The 18,205-nt window shown below is 29.1% G+C and overlaps 2 protein-coding genes across 2 annotated transcripts; both read left to right on the forward strand.

The window, feature by feature from the left end:
- Nucleotides 1-1,626: 1,626 nt before the first annotated feature.
- Nucleotides 1,627-3,416, forward strand: LOC137808171 (probable E3 ubiquitin-protein ligase ZFP1). Its single transcript, XM_068609151.1, has 5 exons — nt 1,627-1,924; nt 2,144-2,502; nt 2,595-2,660; nt 2,740-2,898; nt 3,003-3,416. Exons 1-5 carry the CDS (start codon nt 1,627-1,629, stop codon nt 3,135-3,137), a joined length of 1,017 nt encoding a protein of 338 aa, XP_068465252.1. The 3' UTR covers nt 3,138-3,416.
- A 4,254-nt stretch (nt 3,417-7,670) lies between these two features.
- LOC137808180 (probable E3 ubiquitin-protein ligase ZFP1) lies at nt 7,671-9,442 on the forward strand. Its single transcript, XM_068609164.1, has 5 exons — nt 7,671-7,938; nt 8,176-8,528; nt 8,621-8,686; nt 8,766-8,924; nt 9,029-9,442. The coding sequence occupies exons 1-5, from the start codon at nt 7,671-7,673 to the stop codon at nt 9,161-9,163; spliced, it is 981 nt and encodes a 326-aa protein (XP_068465265.1). The 3' UTR covers nt 9,164-9,442.
- Nucleotides 9,443-18,205: the final 8,763 nt, after the last annotated feature.

Consider the following 18,205-nt stretch of genomic DNA (forward strand, 5'->3'; position numbering starts at 1 on the left):
TATATATATATATATGTATATGTATATATTTATATGTATATATATATTTATTTAGGTATGTGGCATATACATAAAAAAAAATTAAAAAAAAAAATATATATATATATATATATATATATATATTTTGTATCTCTTTATGTATGAATGTGTATATATACTTTATGTATGATCTTGTTATCTATATGAACAATATCTATACACTTTATATAAAAGATGGAACATCAAATATTTTATTTTATATGTTTAGTTTCACATGTATATTTAGGGTTTGTTAGAATCTAATTCAAATTATTAAATAAATAATAACAATATGTAAATAAAAACAATATCTAGAATTAAATTTTTAAAGTGGTTTTTTCTGTAACAATAAAGATTCATTTAGAATTTAAATTTTAGGATTTAGAGTTTTCACTATAAATAGTAGATATTTCAATAGACCTATCACATAAAGTTTTTTTTTCCTTTCCTCTCTTTCTCTACGTTCTTAGTAGTCACCAAAACATTCATACTACTTTTTTTTTTGAATTTGTAAAGAACTCACCAAAACTTTCATACTACTTAACTTGATAATCTGGTAAGTATAAGTATATATATGTATATATATATATATGTATATATATATATATATGGATGTGTGTATATATGTGTTATATGTATATATCTATGTATGTATATATTTATTTATGTATGTGACATATATATATATATATATGTTATATATATATATATATATATATGTATGATTGGTTGATTTTTTTCAAAAAAATTATTTTATTATAATTATAATTATGTTATTTTATTTTATTATAGTATTATTATTTTATTTTATTATAGTATTATTATTTTATTTTCTTATACTATTATTTTTTTATATTATAGTTATATTATATTTATTTTATTTAATTATAATTATTTATACTTTTATTTTACTATAATTATTATAATTTTATTTTATTATAAATATGTTATAATTTTTATTATTTTCTTCTATTATAATTATTGTTATTTTCTTATTTTGTAATTATTATTATTATCTTATAATTATTATATTATAATTATAATTATTTTAATTATAATAATTATTATTATATTACATTGTATTATAATTATCACTAATTTATTATATTTATAATCAGAATTACTATATTGTATTATAGTTATAATTATTTTATTTTATTATAATCATTATTATTTTATGTTTTATCTTCTAGTAATATATGTAAAAATAAAATAAAAATTGGGACACAAAACACTTTTCATATGTTATAATTTACTTGTATTTTCATGATTTATTACAATCTCATTCAAATAAGAAAAATAATTTTTTTTTTTTTTATATGAACACATCTGTTCAAATAAAAGAAAAGATCGAACATAATTAAATAAATAATAATAATCAAATAAAAGTTATGTGTAGAATTAAATTTTGAAAATTTATTTTATCTTTGATAATAAAGATTTTCTTAAGGTTTAGGTTTGAAGATTTAGAGATTTATTTGTATAAATAAAGCATATTCCAATAGAACTAGAAGTTATAAGGATTTTTTTTTCTTAACTCTCGCTCTCTCTTTGTTCTTCAGTTCTCAAAACATTGATACTAGTATCTTTTGGCACCTCATTGACAACATGATAACTGCCATCAGACTCAGGGATATGGATCAAATGAGTGAAGGAAACATTTTTTGGCCTAATATGTGCAGAGTGGCAGTGAGAGAAAATATAGATTCTCATTACTTACTAGATTCTTATGACAATGGGATGGTGTATGGAAGGAGAGCATTCAATGGAGTTCAACATCAACCTATTCATACGGGTTTTCCTAATTCCTATAGTTTGGCTCATAGGTTTTCAGTTGCTCTGCCTAATGCAAGGCACAATGCAATTGGTATCCCTTTGTTACCGCTCTCTAACCATTTGATTCAAGGTAAAATGTCTCATTTTCTCTTTTTAATTATTTTATTATTTCTATGTTGGAGATCACACATTGGTTAGAGTTAAGGACATTTCATAATATATACGTGCGTGTAAAACTCACCTTATAAATTGGTTTTAAAAGATTGAGCTATACTTAAAGTACACTTTTTAAGATTTTGTGATTGGTTCCATCTAGTTCCTTTCAAATGACTGTTGGCCTTGTCTCCAGCTCCAACTCCTTCATTAGAGATTGCAACAAATGATCCCCAAAGCAATCATGATATAGTAAGAAGCAGAAGCAGAAGCGACTACAGATTTCTCCATCCACAGTATCAAGCACAACCTACGCAAGAGATGAGAGGAAACTCCATCGACTTTCATCCTCCACTTACACTTCCAACAAATCCTTCAAGCACATTTTTCCATCTGCAATATCAAGCACAGACTGCGCAACAGATGAGAGGACACTCTATCGACTTTCATCGTGCACTTGCACTTCCAACAAATCCTTTAAGCACTTCTTCAGTGCACGTGACAACTCCTCCACACTGGAGGAATCTTCCTCCTCAAGCCTTTCTTCAAGATGATGTAATATGTCATTCTCTCTACTTTTGGTACTTCACATTCCTTTGGATTTCATCTAATTAAAACCCTAGTTTAATTGGGATTTTTTTTTGCAGGATGTTCCTTGGTTGGGTGACGATGATAGTGATATGCACTTGGACATTGATGACATGTCATATGAGGTATTTTCTTATGAATGTGGATTGGCTATGAGGTCTTATGAAAAATTTAATTTGCTAACTCTTCAAAATTGGACAACAGGAGCTTCTTGAATTAGGTGAACGGATTGGCAACGTAGGCACAGGTTTGTTGGATGAAATTATTGCAAGGCAAATGAAGACAAAAACTTATCTACTTCCTAATAACTCGGGAGAGGTAGCTGCTGAGGAACAAGAAAATGATCTTTGCATAATATGTCAGGTATCAAGTTTAGAAACATATCTTATTTTCATCCAAGTTTAGAAACCTTGTCTTAACATTTCTCTTTCTCCTATTAATTGGAATACTTGTGCATGATTTCACAGGATGAATATAAGAACAAGCAGGAAATCGGAATTCTTCAATGTGGACATGGATATCACGCAGATTGTATAAGGACATGGTTACACGAGAAAAATGTTTGTCCCTTATGCAAATCAGAAGCATTGACTCTTGGATAGAACTAGTTCATGTAGTTAACATTTTCCAATTCATTTATTTGTTGACACTACAAAATTTATCAAGTTGTATAGATGTCTATATGTTAGCATTCTATTTTTTTCGTTAATATATGTATGATTGAATGTCCTATTTCAAAGTATATAAAACTTTCTTTTTTTTTGTTATTCACAATACTTTTGCCTTTTCATATGTTGCCTTTTCATATGTTGTCTGCAATGGTTCATCTTACCTTAACGTGATAAATAAAATTATAAACAAACTCGTTCACATCCAAACTCATTAAGTATACTTTATTCTAGCATCAAGAGAAAATGTAAAATCATGAAATTAGTTAAAATTTTAATCGCACACCATTTTTTATATTGCAAAATATTTTAAATTGAGTCAAATTTTGTAGGTTATACTTATTGGATGAATTTGGGTTGGACTTTCACTCTCTCTTTTTTTCCTTTAAAATCTTTTGGGAACTTTTTCCACATGTTTATTATTAACTAGTAATTTTATATTATATAAAATAAATATTTATTGAAAGTGAGATATGTGATTAAGAATATTAAGTATACAAAATAACAAGTGCTAGTTTAAGATATGTTTGATTTGTTTTTTACTAATTCACAGAGTTAATTTAAAATGTACATATAGAAAAGGGAGGATATTTAAAATGTTTAACTAATGAAGTGATTAAAGTGAGTCTTATTTTTTAACGTGTATATTCAGAGTTATGATCATAAACACTAGTAACATTTTAGCTAAACTTTTATAAACTATAGATTCTGTTGGTTTTCTTAGTATATAGGAGAATAAATATATGAAATGGTTACATGATAAGGTTAAGAAAAAACTTTCTTTTAAGATTAATAATTACTATAAACATATTGAGAACAAGTTTTACTTATAAATTACCACTTTGTTTATTTGGAGTCTAAAAAGTAGATTCTTGATTTAAAGTATTTAGAGATAAAGTGAATGAAAAGTTAGGTGGTTTAATTTAATGGATAGATAGTGAATTTGAGTTACACAACTATTATTGATTTGGTTGAATTAATGAAAGTTTGATAAATTATTTTTTCATTCTTTAGGTCAACTTTTTTTTTAAATATACGCATATTTTTTGTTAAAAAAAATATTAGCGGAAAAAATGAAAAAAAAAATATTTTTTTAAAAAATATTTACTAATTGATAGTAATATTTATAAAAAAGAAATAAGCGAAAGTCAAATAAATAGAATTACATTAAAACCAAATTTTGGGCATAGAAAAAAAATCACAATTCTTAATAAGGATGTCGAATGAAATGAAATAGATGAAACAATAAATAAATAAATAAGTCATAGTTAAATATATACATATGTGTGTTGAGTTCAAACAAAAAAGTGTAAAAATGAATTGCTTTACTCTCTTGAAACTTTTCATATCTTTGCTCAAAGTAGCGAATTGATTATCAACTCATTGGAATCCTCTGTGTATAATAATTGAGAGATTCTAAAATCCTTGTTGTAAGTCATGAATACCATTCAATATTTGACTAAACATGTTATCAAATGTGAGTGATTGAGCTTGGGCTTTTTCTGCTCTTCCATTGTCATCTTGGCAAAGGAAGATGATGATTGTGTTGTTTTGTCGTCTAAGACATTTGAATACGCGTTCCACATAACGTCTATTTCTATTTATTCGTCTTTTTCACTGCACAAATAATGATAACAACAATAAATGTTAATATTAATGATAAGGTTTTGGATGTTAAAACAATAACTATATCAGTATAACTTCTTTAAAATTATTTAAGATATTATCAAAGGATATGGATACAGGGGTTGTAAACGTAAACTAATATTAATTTTTTTCTTTTCTAATTCTTAGTAGTTTTTATTTCTACAAGTGTCTAACCTTTATTTGTACAATTTAGGCTTTGATGTAGCGTAGAACATGTTGCAAACCTTGTTGATGATGAGTTGTGGGTTCTTGAACAAATTGGCTGAGAAGTTGAACATCAAAGGTTATGTCGGGTCTAGTGTTGGTGAGATATAGGAGTTTGCAAATGAGTCTTATATAGGGATTGAGATTTTGAAGTTTATCTACACTTTCAAAAAAAGCTTGGTGTTAGACATAAGAGGAATAAAACAAGGTTTACTTTCAAACGTCCAACGTTCCAATTTCTTCCAATAAAGGAGAGGGGGGGGGGTGAATTGTTTATTATTTATATTGAAAAAATAAGAAGTGACTGATAAGTGTCCAATTTCCATAATATTTCATATTAAAATATAGGCACTTATGAGTATTAATTACAGATTTATATATAAAATAATCCCTAATTTATGAATTTATACCTTTGTACAATTTTTGTGATCTTTAATTGAATAAGCACATTTTATTCCCAAATTTGGTTAGTTGTAGGTTTCTAGGGAAGAATGGAGAGTTGAACTAAAGAAGAATGATATATGTTAAAAGGAGAAAGCTGGAAGACCCAAAACGCATAAAAGAGAGAAAAAAAAGTCGAACTAGACAGCGAGAATGTGTCAAATTAATTGGGTTATATTTATTTTATTCTCATTAAGCCCATAAGCGTGACACATAAATTCATCTAACTCTAAAAAATTAGGTTAAATAGGGGGCTAGAGGCATAATCCTAGTGTGTTAGATTGAGGGGAAAACAGCATTGACTGAATTGTAATCAATTAGGAGAATTAAAGGTGCTAGAAGTATGTGTGGCCAATTCTAAACTTTGAGATTGGGAGTAATCTGTTCGAACTCTTATGTATTGAGTTCATATTTACATATTACAATATTCAGTTCTTGATTGATTATTGGTATTGTTGTTTTGCTTTTAAATAGTCGTGACATGTTTGAGAATCTTAAATTTGACATAAAGGTATTTTTAGGGTTCTGACATAAACAACAATACTTAACATATTTGAGTGTTAGAAATAGACTTGAAATGTTAATTTCTATTAATGTCTGAGTGTGATTCTAACTTGTTTTTATAAATATGGGAGAAATTGATATTGAGGAAACATTCTTAAGAATTTTATATTTAAGAAATCGATATAAATGAATTTTCTACGGGCATCAATTTCAACCAAAGAACTTAATATTAAGATGCCAATCAAAATACTTGAGTGAGAAAGATGAAACCTAATCCCTATTTTTACAATTGAAGTAATTACTCTTTGATTTGTTTTCTTGTTCATTCTTGCCATTATAACAATCTTCAAACCAACTTTTTATTGTTATGTTTTATATTTAGCAAAAATTGTATTTGAATAGTCAATTGTTACTTGTGGGATCGATATTTGTCCTTAGAGACATTTATTACTTCTGACAACGTGGTGTTGTTGCTGTAAAAAGTCATTAGTGACAATGAGACTAAATTTTTCATGACTAATTTCTTTTTCAACAAAGGCATAATGCATTAAACATCATGTGTCAATAATCCATAACAAAATAGTATAGTTGAAAGGAAACAAGGTCATTTATTAAATGTAGCAAAAGCTCTCACGAGATAATCTCATTCACCCAAAATTTATTGGCCATATTTTGTAATACTTGATGCGCATATTATGAACGTATTCCCCACACCTGTGTTAAAAAAAATTCTCTTCGTCAAATGCTTTACAAAACTACAACATATTTTAATGGATTAAAGGGGTTTGGATCTTTATGCTATACTAGTACTTTCTCAACAAATAGAAGAAACTTTGATCAAAGGGTGTTAAAATGTTTTCTTATTGGTTTTAAAAGGAGGACAAACGGACATGTGATGTTGAATATTCAATGTAGAGAAATTTTTGTATTTAGGAATGTAGTCTTCAATGAACATGTTTTTCCATAGCAAATGGTTCAAGATACTAGCAACGAAACTAACAGTCCTAACATTCATTGTCAAAGTTTTTTTTATTGAATATTAACTTGTTTTGAGTCAGTCATCACAAACCATTCTTGCACCCTGTGATAATGCTGAAAATAAACCTAATAATAAATGTGAATCAGACATTGAGGTATCAGAATAAGTTTGTTCTCGTATAGACCAAAACCTTAATAAAGATCATGACACAGAACAAAATTGTGAATTAGATTAGTTAGTCCGAATGAATACTATAATAAACAGACCATCTGAGTATCTATAAAAATATAATAAAAATCGGGACACAAAACACTTTTTCATATGTTATATTTTACTGTATTTTCATGGTTTATTACAATCTGATTCTAATAAGAAAAATAATTTTTTTATTTGTTATATTAACACATCTATTCAAATAAAAGAAAAGACAGAACATAATTAAATAAATAATAATAATCAAATAAAAGATATGTGTAGAATTAAATTTTGAAAATTTATTTTATCTTTAATAATAAAGATTTTCTTAAGGTTTAGGCTTGAAGATTTAGAGATTTATCTATATAAATAAAGCATATTCCAATAGAACTGGAAGTTATAAAGATCTCTTTTTTTTTCTTAACTCTCTCTCTTTGTTCTTCAAATCTCAAAACATTGATACTAGTATCTTTTGGCTTCTCATAGCAATTGACAATATGATAACTGCCATCGGACTCAGGGATATGGATGGAATGAATGAAAGAAACAATTTTTGGCCTAATATGTGCAGAGTGGCTGTGAGAGAAAATATAGATTTTCATTACTTACTAGATGCTTATGACAATGGGATGGTGTATGAAAGGAGAGCATTCAATGGAGTTCAACATCAACCTATTCATACGGGTTTTCCTATTTCATCTAGTTTGGCTCATAGTTTTTTAGTTGCTCCCCCTAATGCAAGGTACAATGCAATTGGCATCCCTTGTTACCGCTCTTTAACCATTTGATTCAAGGTAAAATGTCTCATTTTATTTTTTTTATTATTTTGTTATTTCTATGTTGGAGATCACACATTGGTTAGAGGTAAGGACATTTCATAGTATATAAGTGGGTGTAAAACTCACCTTATAAACTGGTTGCTATACTTAAAGTACAATTTTTAAGATTTTGTGATTGGTTCCATCTGGTTCCTTTCAAATGATTGTTGGCCTTGTTCTCCAGCTCCAACTCCTTCATTAGAGATTGCAACAAATGATCCCCAAAGCTATCATTATATAGCAAGAAGTAGAAGCGACTACAGATTTCTCCATCCACAGTATCAAGCACAACCTACGCAAGAGATGAGAGGAAACTCCATCGACTTTCATCCTCCACTTACACTTCCAACAAATCCTTCAAGCACATTTTTCCATCTGCAATATCAAGCACAGACTGCGCAACAGATGAGAGGACACTCTATCGACTTTCATCGTGCACTTGCACTTCCAACAAATCCTTTAAGCACTTCTTCAGTGCACGTGACAACTCCTCCACACTGGAGGAATCTTCCTCCTCAAGCCTTTCTTCAAGATGATGTAATATGTCATTCTCTCTACTTTTGGTACTTCACATTCCTTTGGATTTCATCTAATTAAAACCCTAGTTTAATTGGGATTTTTTTTTGCAGGATGTTCCTTGGTTGGGTGACGATGATAGTGATATGCACTTGGACATTGATGACATGTCATATGAGGTATTTTCTTATGAATGTGGATTGGCTATGAGGTCTTATGAAAAATTTAATTTGCTAACTCTTCAAAATTGGACAACAGGAGCTTCTTGAATTAGGTGAACGGATTGGCAACGTAGGCACAGGTTTGTTGGATGAAATTATTGCAAGGCAAATGAAGACAAAAACTTATCTACTTCCTAATAACTCGGGAGAGGTAGCTGCTGAGGAACAAGAAAATGATCTTTGCATAATATGTCAGGTATCAAGTTTAGAAACATATCTTATTTTCATCCAAGTTTAGAAACCTTGTCTTAACATTTCTCTTTCTCCTATTAATTGGAATACTTGTGCATGATTTCACAGGATGAATATAAGAACAAGCAGGAAATCAGAATTCTTCAATGTGGACATGGATATCACGCAGATTGTATAAGGACATGGTTACACGAGAAAAATGTTTGTCCCTTATGCAAATCAGAAGCATTGACTCTTGGATAGAACTAGTTCATGTAGTTAACATTTTCCAATTCATTTATTTGTTGACACTACAAAATTTATCAAGTTGTATAGATGTCTATATGTTAGCATTCTATTTTTTTCGTTAATATATGTATGATTGAATGTCCTATTTCAAAGTATATAAAACTTTCTTTTTTTTTGTTATTCACAATACTTTTGCCTTTTCATATGTTGCCTTTTCATATGTTGTCTGCAATGGTTCATCTTACCTTAACGTGATAAATAAAATTATAAACAAACTCGTTCACATCCAAACTCATTAAGTATACTTTATTCTAGTATCAAGAGAAAATGTAAAATCATGAAATTAGTTAAAATTTTAATCGCACACCATTTTTTATATTGCAAAATATTTTGCTCTCAAATTGAGTCAAATTTTGTAGGTTATACTTATTGGATGAATTTGGGTTGGACTTTCACTCTCTCTTTTTTTCCTTTAAAATCTTTTGGGAACTTTTTCCACATGTTTATTATTAACTAGTAATTTTATATTATATAAAATAAATATTTATTGAAAGTGAGATATATGATTAAGAATATTAAGTATACAAAATAACAAGTGGTAGTTTAAGATATGTTTGATTTATTTTTTACTAATTCACGGAGTTAATTTAAAATGTATATTTAGGAAAGGGAGGATATTTAGAATGTTTAACTATTGAAGTGACTAAAGTGAGTCTTATTTTTAACGTGTACATTCAGAGTTATGATCATAAATACTAGTGACATTTTAGCTAAATTTTTTGAAACTATAAATTTTGTTGGTTTTCTTACTATATAGGAGAATAAATATATGAAATGGTTATATGATAAGGTTAAGAATAAACCTTCTTTAAGATTAATAAGGTTGAGAACAAGTTTTACTTATGAATTACCACTTTGTTTATTTGGAGTGTTAAAAGTAGATTCTTGATTTAGAGTATTTAGAGATAAAGTGAATGAAAAGTTAGGTGGTTTAATTTAATGGATAGATAGTGAATTTGAGTTAAACAATTAATATTGATTTGGTTGAATTAATGAAGGTTTGATATATTATTTTTTCGTATAATTGTCTTTAGGTCAATTTTATTTTTTAAATATACACACTTTTTTTGTTAAAAAAAATACTAGCGGAGAAAATGAAAATAAATAATTTTTTTAAAAAATATTATTTACTAATTGATAGTAACATTTATAAAAAAATAAATAAGGGAAAGTCAAATAAATAGAATTACTTTAAAACCAAATTTTGGACATAGAAAAAAAATCACAATTCTTAATAAGGATGTCGAATGAAATGAAATATATGAAACAATAAATAAATAAGGCATAGTTAAATATATACATATGTGTGTTGAGTACAAACAATAAAGTATAAAAATGAATTGCTTTACTCTCTTGAAACTTTTCATATCGTTCCTCAAAGTAGCGAATTGATTATCAACTCATTGGAATCCATTGTGTATAATAATTGAGAGATTCTAAAATCCTTGTTGTAAGTCATGAATACCATTCAATATTTGACTAAGCATGTTATCAAATGTGAGTGATTGAGCTTGGGCTTTTACTGCTCTTCCATTGTCATCTTGGCAAAGGAAGATGATGATTGTGTTGGTTTGTCGTCTAAGACATTTGAATACGCGTTCCACATAACGTCTATTTCTATTTATTTGTCTTTTCCACCGCACAAATAATGATAACAACAATAAATGTTAATATTAATGATAAGGTTTTGGATGTTAAAACAATAACTATATCAGTATAACTTGCTTAAAATTATTTAAGATATTATCAAAGGATATGGATATAGGGGTTCTAAACTAATATCAATTTTGTCTTTTCTAATTCTTAGTAGTTTTTATTTGTACAAGTGTCTAACCTTTATTTGTACAATTTGGGCTTTGATGTAGCGTAGAACATGTTGCAAACCTTATTAGTAGTGGGTTCTTGAACAAATTGGCTGAGAAGTTGAACATCAAAGGTTATGTCGGGTCTAGTGTTGGTGAGATATAGGAGTTTGCCAATGAGTTTTGTATAGGGATTGGGATTTTGATGTTTATCTACACTTTAAAAAAAAAAAGCTTGGTGTTAGACATAAGAGGAATAAAACAAGGTTTACTTTCCAGTTTTCCAGTTTCTTCCAATATGTCAAGGGCTCCTTTCACATAAATTTATTTTTTCTTAAATCTGGATTCCTCGAGACCCAAGAAGTATTTTTGTTCACCAAGAACTTTTATCTTAAAATATTCATTTAGGAAAATAATTTATTCTCCCAATTTCTAGTAACGAATCTCTTACAAAAATAATATCATCTACATAAACAAGTAAAACAGTGAGAGAATTTTCTGTTCTTCTAGTAAAAACAGAATAATCAAACTTTGATTGATAAAAACCAAATTAGTAAGGAAAGAGGATAGCTTACCGAACCACTATTTGCTGGCTATTTTTAAACCATATAGGCACCTTGTAAGTGTACAAACTTAGTTTTGTCTTTCAATTATTATCCCTAGAGGTTATATCATATATACTTCTTCATTAAGGTGTCCATGTAAGAAGGCATTGTTAACATCTAATTGATGTAAATGTCAATTTTTAATTACAACAATGGTTAAAAATACGTCTAACATTAGTAAGTTTAGCAATAGGAGAAAAAGTATCTAAATAGTCAATCCATCCAAGTTGAATATAACCTTTTGCACAAGCCTAGGGTTATGTCCCTCAATAGTTGCATCCGCTGTGTGTTTGATCTTCTAAACGCATTTTCATCCAATGAGTGTTTTTCTAGTTACCACGTGTGATTTTTTTTGTACAACTGTGATCTCCTTATTCATAACATCAATCCACTCTGAGTGTCTACATTCTTGTTCAAAAGATTGTGGTTTACTGTTCGATGATATAGCCGGAGTGTAATTTAAATGCTATTTAGTCAAATGTTTATATGATAAAACTCATGATAAAAGATATAGGGTTTTTTAAAATAGTTTTATCATATTCACTTATTTTCTAGATCTAGGTTCAAGTTTGGTACAATTATTTTCAAGGTTGGAAGCAAAACCAGAGAGATCCAAAGGTTTTTAAATTGAGATAAGTAGGAGATATTAAATACAAATCTTCATAAGGAGAATTTTTAAGTAATTGGAAGGGAATAAGTAGGAACAACAACAGTGCAGGTGAAAAAAAAATGTATGCTTTATTTCTATTATTTCAAGTTATGTTACAATGAATAGGAAAACCCCTTTATATAGGGTTTGAAAAATCAAATTAAACTAACTACAGAAAATATGAGATACTTGTGATAACTAGTATCTCAACACCGTAATTTCTTCCAACATGACAACACACATTGGTAATAAATTTCTTTCTTCCTTCAAATATTAGATTCTTGATAGTGGTGCTACCGACCACATTTATTCATCCTTATATCATTTCACTTCATATCTTCAAAGTAATCCTATTTGTGTCAAACTACCAAATGGAAATCAAGTCATTGCCAATTATTATGGAAGTGTTTTTCTCAAATCAATAGACAATGTTCTGTATATTCCTTGCTTCACTTTTAATCTTCTTTCAGTAGCAAAATTGATTGATAATTTATCTTGTGTTCTTACCTTTTACTATAACAGCGGTAACATTTAGGACAATAACTCCTTAAAGATTATTGGTTTAGCTAAGATGCAAGATAGGCTATATATACTCCCATTCTATCATAAACTTCAAATCCAACCCACCAAATCTACACACACCATCATTATTGTTAATGTCAGTTCAAGTGATCTAGAAACCCTTTGGCATTTTCGATTAGGGTATTGGTGTTATCAAGAATAAATTTTCTTTTGTTAAATATTATAAATTTTTTATTTGTGATATTTGTAATTTTGGAAGGAAAAAAAATCCTTTCCTATTAGTACATCTAAATCTAAAAATTGTTTTGATTTCATTCATGTAGATCTATGGGGACCATACTCAATACCATTAATTCATCGTCATAAATTTTTCCTGACCATAGTTGACGAGTATTCGAGGTAGACATGGATTTTTCTTTTAAAACAAAAAATATGATGTTGTCAAGTCTTTGGAAAATCATAGTATTTTTGTTGAAACACAATTTCAGGCAGCAATAAAAATTAGAAGAAGTGACTGATAAGTGCCTAATTTCCATAATATTTCATATTAAAATATTTTCACTTATGAGTATTAATTTCTTATTTACATACAAAATAATCCCTAATATATGAATTTATACCTTTGTACAATTTTTGTGATCTTTAATTGAATAAGAACATTTTATTCCTAAATTTGATGTTAATTGTAGGTTTCTAGGGATAAATGGAGATTTGAACAAAAGAAGAATGATATATGCTAAAAGGAGAAAGCTCGAAGACCCAAAACGCATAAAAGAGAGAAAAAAAGTCCAACTCGGCAGCGAGAATGCGTCAAATTAATTGGGTTATTTTTATATTATTCTCATTAAGCCCATAAGCGCAACACAGAAATTCACCTAACCCTAGAAAATTAGGTTAATTAGGGGGCTTGAGGCATAATCCTAGTGTGTCAGATTGAGGGGAAAACACCATTGAGTGAATTGTAACATCATGTGTCAATAATCCATAACAAAAATAGTATAGTTGAAAGGAAACATGATCATTTATTAAATGTAGCAAAAGCTCTCATGAGACAATCTCATTCACCCAAACTTTATAAGCCATATTTTTTAATACATGATGCACATATTATAAACATACTCCCCACATCTGTGTTTAAAAAAATTCTCTTCGTTAAATGCTTTACAAAACTACAACATATTTTAATGGATTAAAGGGGTTTGGATCTTTATGCTATACTAGTACTTTCTCAACAAATAGAAGAAACTTTGATCAAAGGGCGTTAAAATGTGTTCTTATTGGTTTTAAAAGGAGGACAAACGGACATGTGGAGAATTTTTTGTATTTAGGAATGTAGTCTTCTATGAACATGTTTTTCCATAGCATATGGTTCAAGATACTAGCAATGAAACTAACAGTCCTAACGTTCATGGTCAAAGTTTTTTTTATTGAATATTAACTTGTTTTCATTCAGTCATCACAAACCATTCTTGCACCATGTGATAATGCTGAAAATAAACGTAATAATAAATGTGACACAGACATTGAGGTTTCAAAATAAGTTTGTTCTCGTATAGACCAAAACCTTAATAAAGATCATGACACAAAACAAAATTGTGAATTAGATTAGTTAGTCTGAATGAATACTATAATAAACAGACCATCTAAGTATCTAAAGGATTATCATTGTAATATTAATGTTTCCAATACATCTTTAAGAGTTAAATATCCTTTGAATTTTGTTTTTTCTTATAACAATTTATCACCTTCTTACACATCTTTTGTTATGCCTCTTTCTTCACATGTTGAGCCAAACACTTATTCTAAAGTTGTGAAACATGACTGTTGGAGAAAATCTATACAATGTCAGATATTTGCTTTGGAGTCAAATCAAACATAGGAGATTGTTCTTCTGCCTAAGAACAAAGCTGCCATAAGTTGCAAATGGGTATTCAAAATAAAATATAAGGTTAATGGGATAGTTGAAAGGTATAAAACAAGGCTAGTGGCAAATGGCTACACACAAACAAAAGGCATTAACTACCTTGATACTTTCTCTCTAGTAGCAAGGATGACCACCATAAGATTGCTTATTTCTCTAACTTTTAACAATAATTGGGACTTGACACAATTAGACATAAGCAATGCCTTTTTACATGGAGAGTTGAAGGAAAATGTATACATGGTTGCTCTTGCTGGATTGACTTTTATTCAACCAAGAGAAGTTTCTAATTAAAAAGGGCTTTATATGGCCTTAAGCAAGCCACCAAATAGTGTATTAAGCCAATGTGTATTTTGTATTTTCTAATTCTTAGTTGTTCCTCTTTGTTCAAATGTTTTTACCTTTATTTTTCTTTTCTGATTCTAGCCTTTATGTGGTCTTTATTTTACATTCTTTCTCTTTAGTTCGGGTATTTGTATATATTCTGACCCTCTGATTTGATCTCAATAAAAAAAAACAGAAGAAATATTCTTTCTCATATTCTTTGTCTTCCTTTTTCTCCTTTGTTCCTCTCTGTTATTTTTTTATCATATGATATAAGAGTCATTTACAGTTTCACCTAGCTAGAGATATATGACTAAGAATATTAAGTATACAAAATTACAAGTGGTAGTTTAAGATATGTTTGATTTTTTTTTTTACTAATTCACGGAGTTAATTTAAAATGTACATATAGAAAATGGGGGATATTTAGAATGTTTAACTAATGAAGTGATTAAAGTGAGTCTTATTTTTTAACGTGTACATTCAAAGTTATGATCATAAATACTAGTGACATTTTAGCTAAATTTTTAGAAACTATAGATTCAGTTGGTTTTCTTAGTACATAGGAGAATAAATATATGAAATGGTTATATGATAAGGTTAAGAATAAACCTTCTTTAAGATTAATAATTACTGTGTATAACATATTGAGAACAAGTTTTACTTATGAATTACCATTTTGTTTCTTTGGAGTGTTAAAGGTATATTCTTGAATTAGAGTATTTAGAGATAAAGTGAATGAAAAGTTAGCACATCCTAGGCTTGTCCTTCTAGAAACTAGGTCAAAAGGCCTTCCAAAAGGGCTAGGAACAAGCTAAAATGCTACCTACACCCCCTATTATACTAAAGACACCTTATTCTAGCCTATCTTTGCTATTTGGACCCCTAAAGTGAGCCCAAATTATTTAGAAACATATTCTATTTTTTAAGAAGACCAAAAGGAAGAAGTTGTGATATTCGGGTTTATAACTTCTTCTTTTGCGGACTCTTTCTCGAGGATTATTGAAAGTTTTTTTCAAAAGATATGATTCCACCTTGATGGCTTTGTGAAACACTCTCTTTAAAGAAGAATATTCTTTTAATTCTACAAAGTCTCTAATATCTCTTCTCAAACCACGTACAAACCATTTAATCTTTGACTCTTAATTAGCATGCATATTCATTTTAGTCAAAGTTGTTTCAAAATCTTTAAAGTATTCATCTACCATCCTATGTCCTTGAGGAAGCCTTTGGAACTTCAACAAGTGTTCCTTCCTAGAAGGGGGAACAAACCTCACGCGCATACACTCTTTCAAATCATTCCAAGAAACCACGGGAGGTTTCTTACGATATATAATGTCCATTACAATTTTATGCCACCATTCTTTGGCATAGCCCAAAAAGGATAAAGAAACTAAACTAAGTTTTTGGTCATCTTGGACCTTATACACATGAAAATAATGGTCAACCTTAGTCTCCCATTCTAAATACACATTAGGATCACTATCACCATTAAAACTAGAGACTTGTCCACAAGAAATGTTGAACACTTGGTGATATCTTTGGTCACGGTTATAGCTCTCTTCATGAGAATGATGTTGATGCTTCCTTCTTCTATGTTCCTCTTCACAGCCTAAGGCATTTGAAGAACCTCTTGATGAAGGTCTATGTGAATGATGCCCATCATTGATAGAGTGAGATGGCCTAGCTTGTTGCACCTCCATCTTTTGCAATTTCTCTTCCAAACGCCTAATGGAGCGTTGAGCTTCATGCAATTCACCAAGGACCGAAGCTTTGGAAGGAGAGTGCTGCTTGTAAGATGCACCACTTGAATAGCCAGCCATTTGCAAATGAAAACAGCAAACACACAAAAACAGCAAATAAGTTAAGAAACAAAGTTAGCAAAAAAAAGCAATGAGTTTGGCAACCAAATGGCCGAAGTGAATTTGGCCAGAAAAAGAGGTCACTCTCAAAGAAATAATGTTCCTGCACCAATCTGATCTTGAGGTCTTGGAATCCTCAAATGAAATATGTCAAAGCAAGGCACACCAATCTCAAAGCCAACCACAACAAAACCAATGAAGCAATAAAGACAAACAAGAAAAAGTATAAGCAATGAAAGGCTAAACAAAAGGAATACTAGATGTTTGACAAACTCAAAGATTAATGAACAAAAGACAAGCAAGAAAAATAAGGAACTCAATGAGAAAGTAGGCACACAAAAGAATACTTAAAGAAAAGCACTAGAGTAGATGAAGAAAACAAAAAATTAGCTACTGGAAAATATTTTTTTTATGCAAACTGTGCTTGATGTTCATTGATTTAACTAGAATGATATAGAGCGAACTGGATTATGAAATCTTAACCACACAAACTTCAAGATCTTAGCTCAAAAATGGCACTGGAATTATGCAAAAACAGTAAGCCAATTAATTGAGAAAAAAATTTCAAAATCGCTGCCAGATTACCGTATTTTTTTCGGCAGTAATGTACACTTTTTGTATTTTATTTATCATTTTTTGTGTACTTTGAATTTTTGAGTACTTCTTTTTTCTACTCTTTTCTAACACTTTGAAGAACACAAATACAGAATTTCCAGTGAGTAAATCAATTGCAATAAGGAAAAACAGTAAGCACGTTTTCAGAAAAACAGAGGAATCCTAACAGGAATGAAAAACAGAATTATGAACTAGCAAAGACATAATGGAAAATGATGTATATGAACTTGTATAGGTCTAGAATACAAGTATGAACTCAATTCTAAATCAAAAAAAATGCACAAAGGATCAAATATCAAACTCAGAAAAATTATATGACACCAAAGCAAGAAACAAAAAATTCAATAAAAGTACTACAAGAAGTGATGACAATTATGGAAAAACAAGACTAAGACAAAACTTGTAAGGATTCAAAAAGGAAAATACTCAAACATATGATAGGCAAAATAAAGAAAACAGCAACAAAACTCAAATAAGCCTAAAAACATAAAAGTAAATTGCAAGAAAATAAAGAGCTCTTGAAATAAAGTGCTACACAACTCAACAATTAAACAAGAACACACCTAAACTCTTGATACCACATGATATGATTCCAATAGCAAAGAAGAGAATGATTCTTGACATTCTTAGGAATCAACTTGAGTTGGACAATAGTTAGGCACTTTTTCTTAGAATTGGATCAATGTTCTAAGTCAAG

The sequence above is a fragment of the Phaseolus vulgaris genome, chromosome 11 (genome assembly GCF_000499845.2).
Source record: "Phaseolus vulgaris cultivar G19833 chromosome 11, P. vulgaris v2.0, whole genome shotgun sequence".
NCBI lineage: Eukaryota > Viridiplantae > Streptophyta > Magnoliopsida > Fabales > Fabaceae > Phaseolus > Phaseolus vulgaris.

What these genes read in the sequence shown, in the direction of transcription:
- LOC137808180 (XM_068609164.1), top strand. Translation starts at nt 7,671, where the DNA reads ATGATAACTGCCATCGGACTCAGGGATATGGATGGAATGAATGAAAGA. An exon ending in CAATGCAATTGGCATCCCTT is followed by an intron (nt 7,939 to 8,175) that starts GTTACCGCTCTT and finishes CTTGTTCTCCAG; the next exon opens with CTCCAACTCCTTCATTAGAG. An exon ending in TTGATGACATGTCATATGAG is followed by an intron (nt 8,687 to 8,765) that starts GTATTTTCTTAT and finishes ATTGGACAACAG; the next exon opens with GAGCTTCTTGAATTAGGTGA.
- LOC137808171 (XM_068609151.1), top strand. Translation starts at nt 1,627, where the DNA reads ATGATAACTGCCATCAGACTCAGGGATATGGATCAAATGAGTGAAGGA. An exon ending in TTGATGACATGTCATATGAG is followed by an intron (nt 2,661 to 2,739) that starts GTATTTTCTTAT and finishes ATTGGACAACAG; the next exon opens with GAGCTTCTTGAATTAGGTGA. An exon ending in ATCTTTGCATAATATGTCAG is followed by an intron (nt 2,899 to 3,002) that starts GTATCAAGTTTA and finishes ATGATTTCACAG; the next exon opens with GATGAATATAAGAACAAGCA.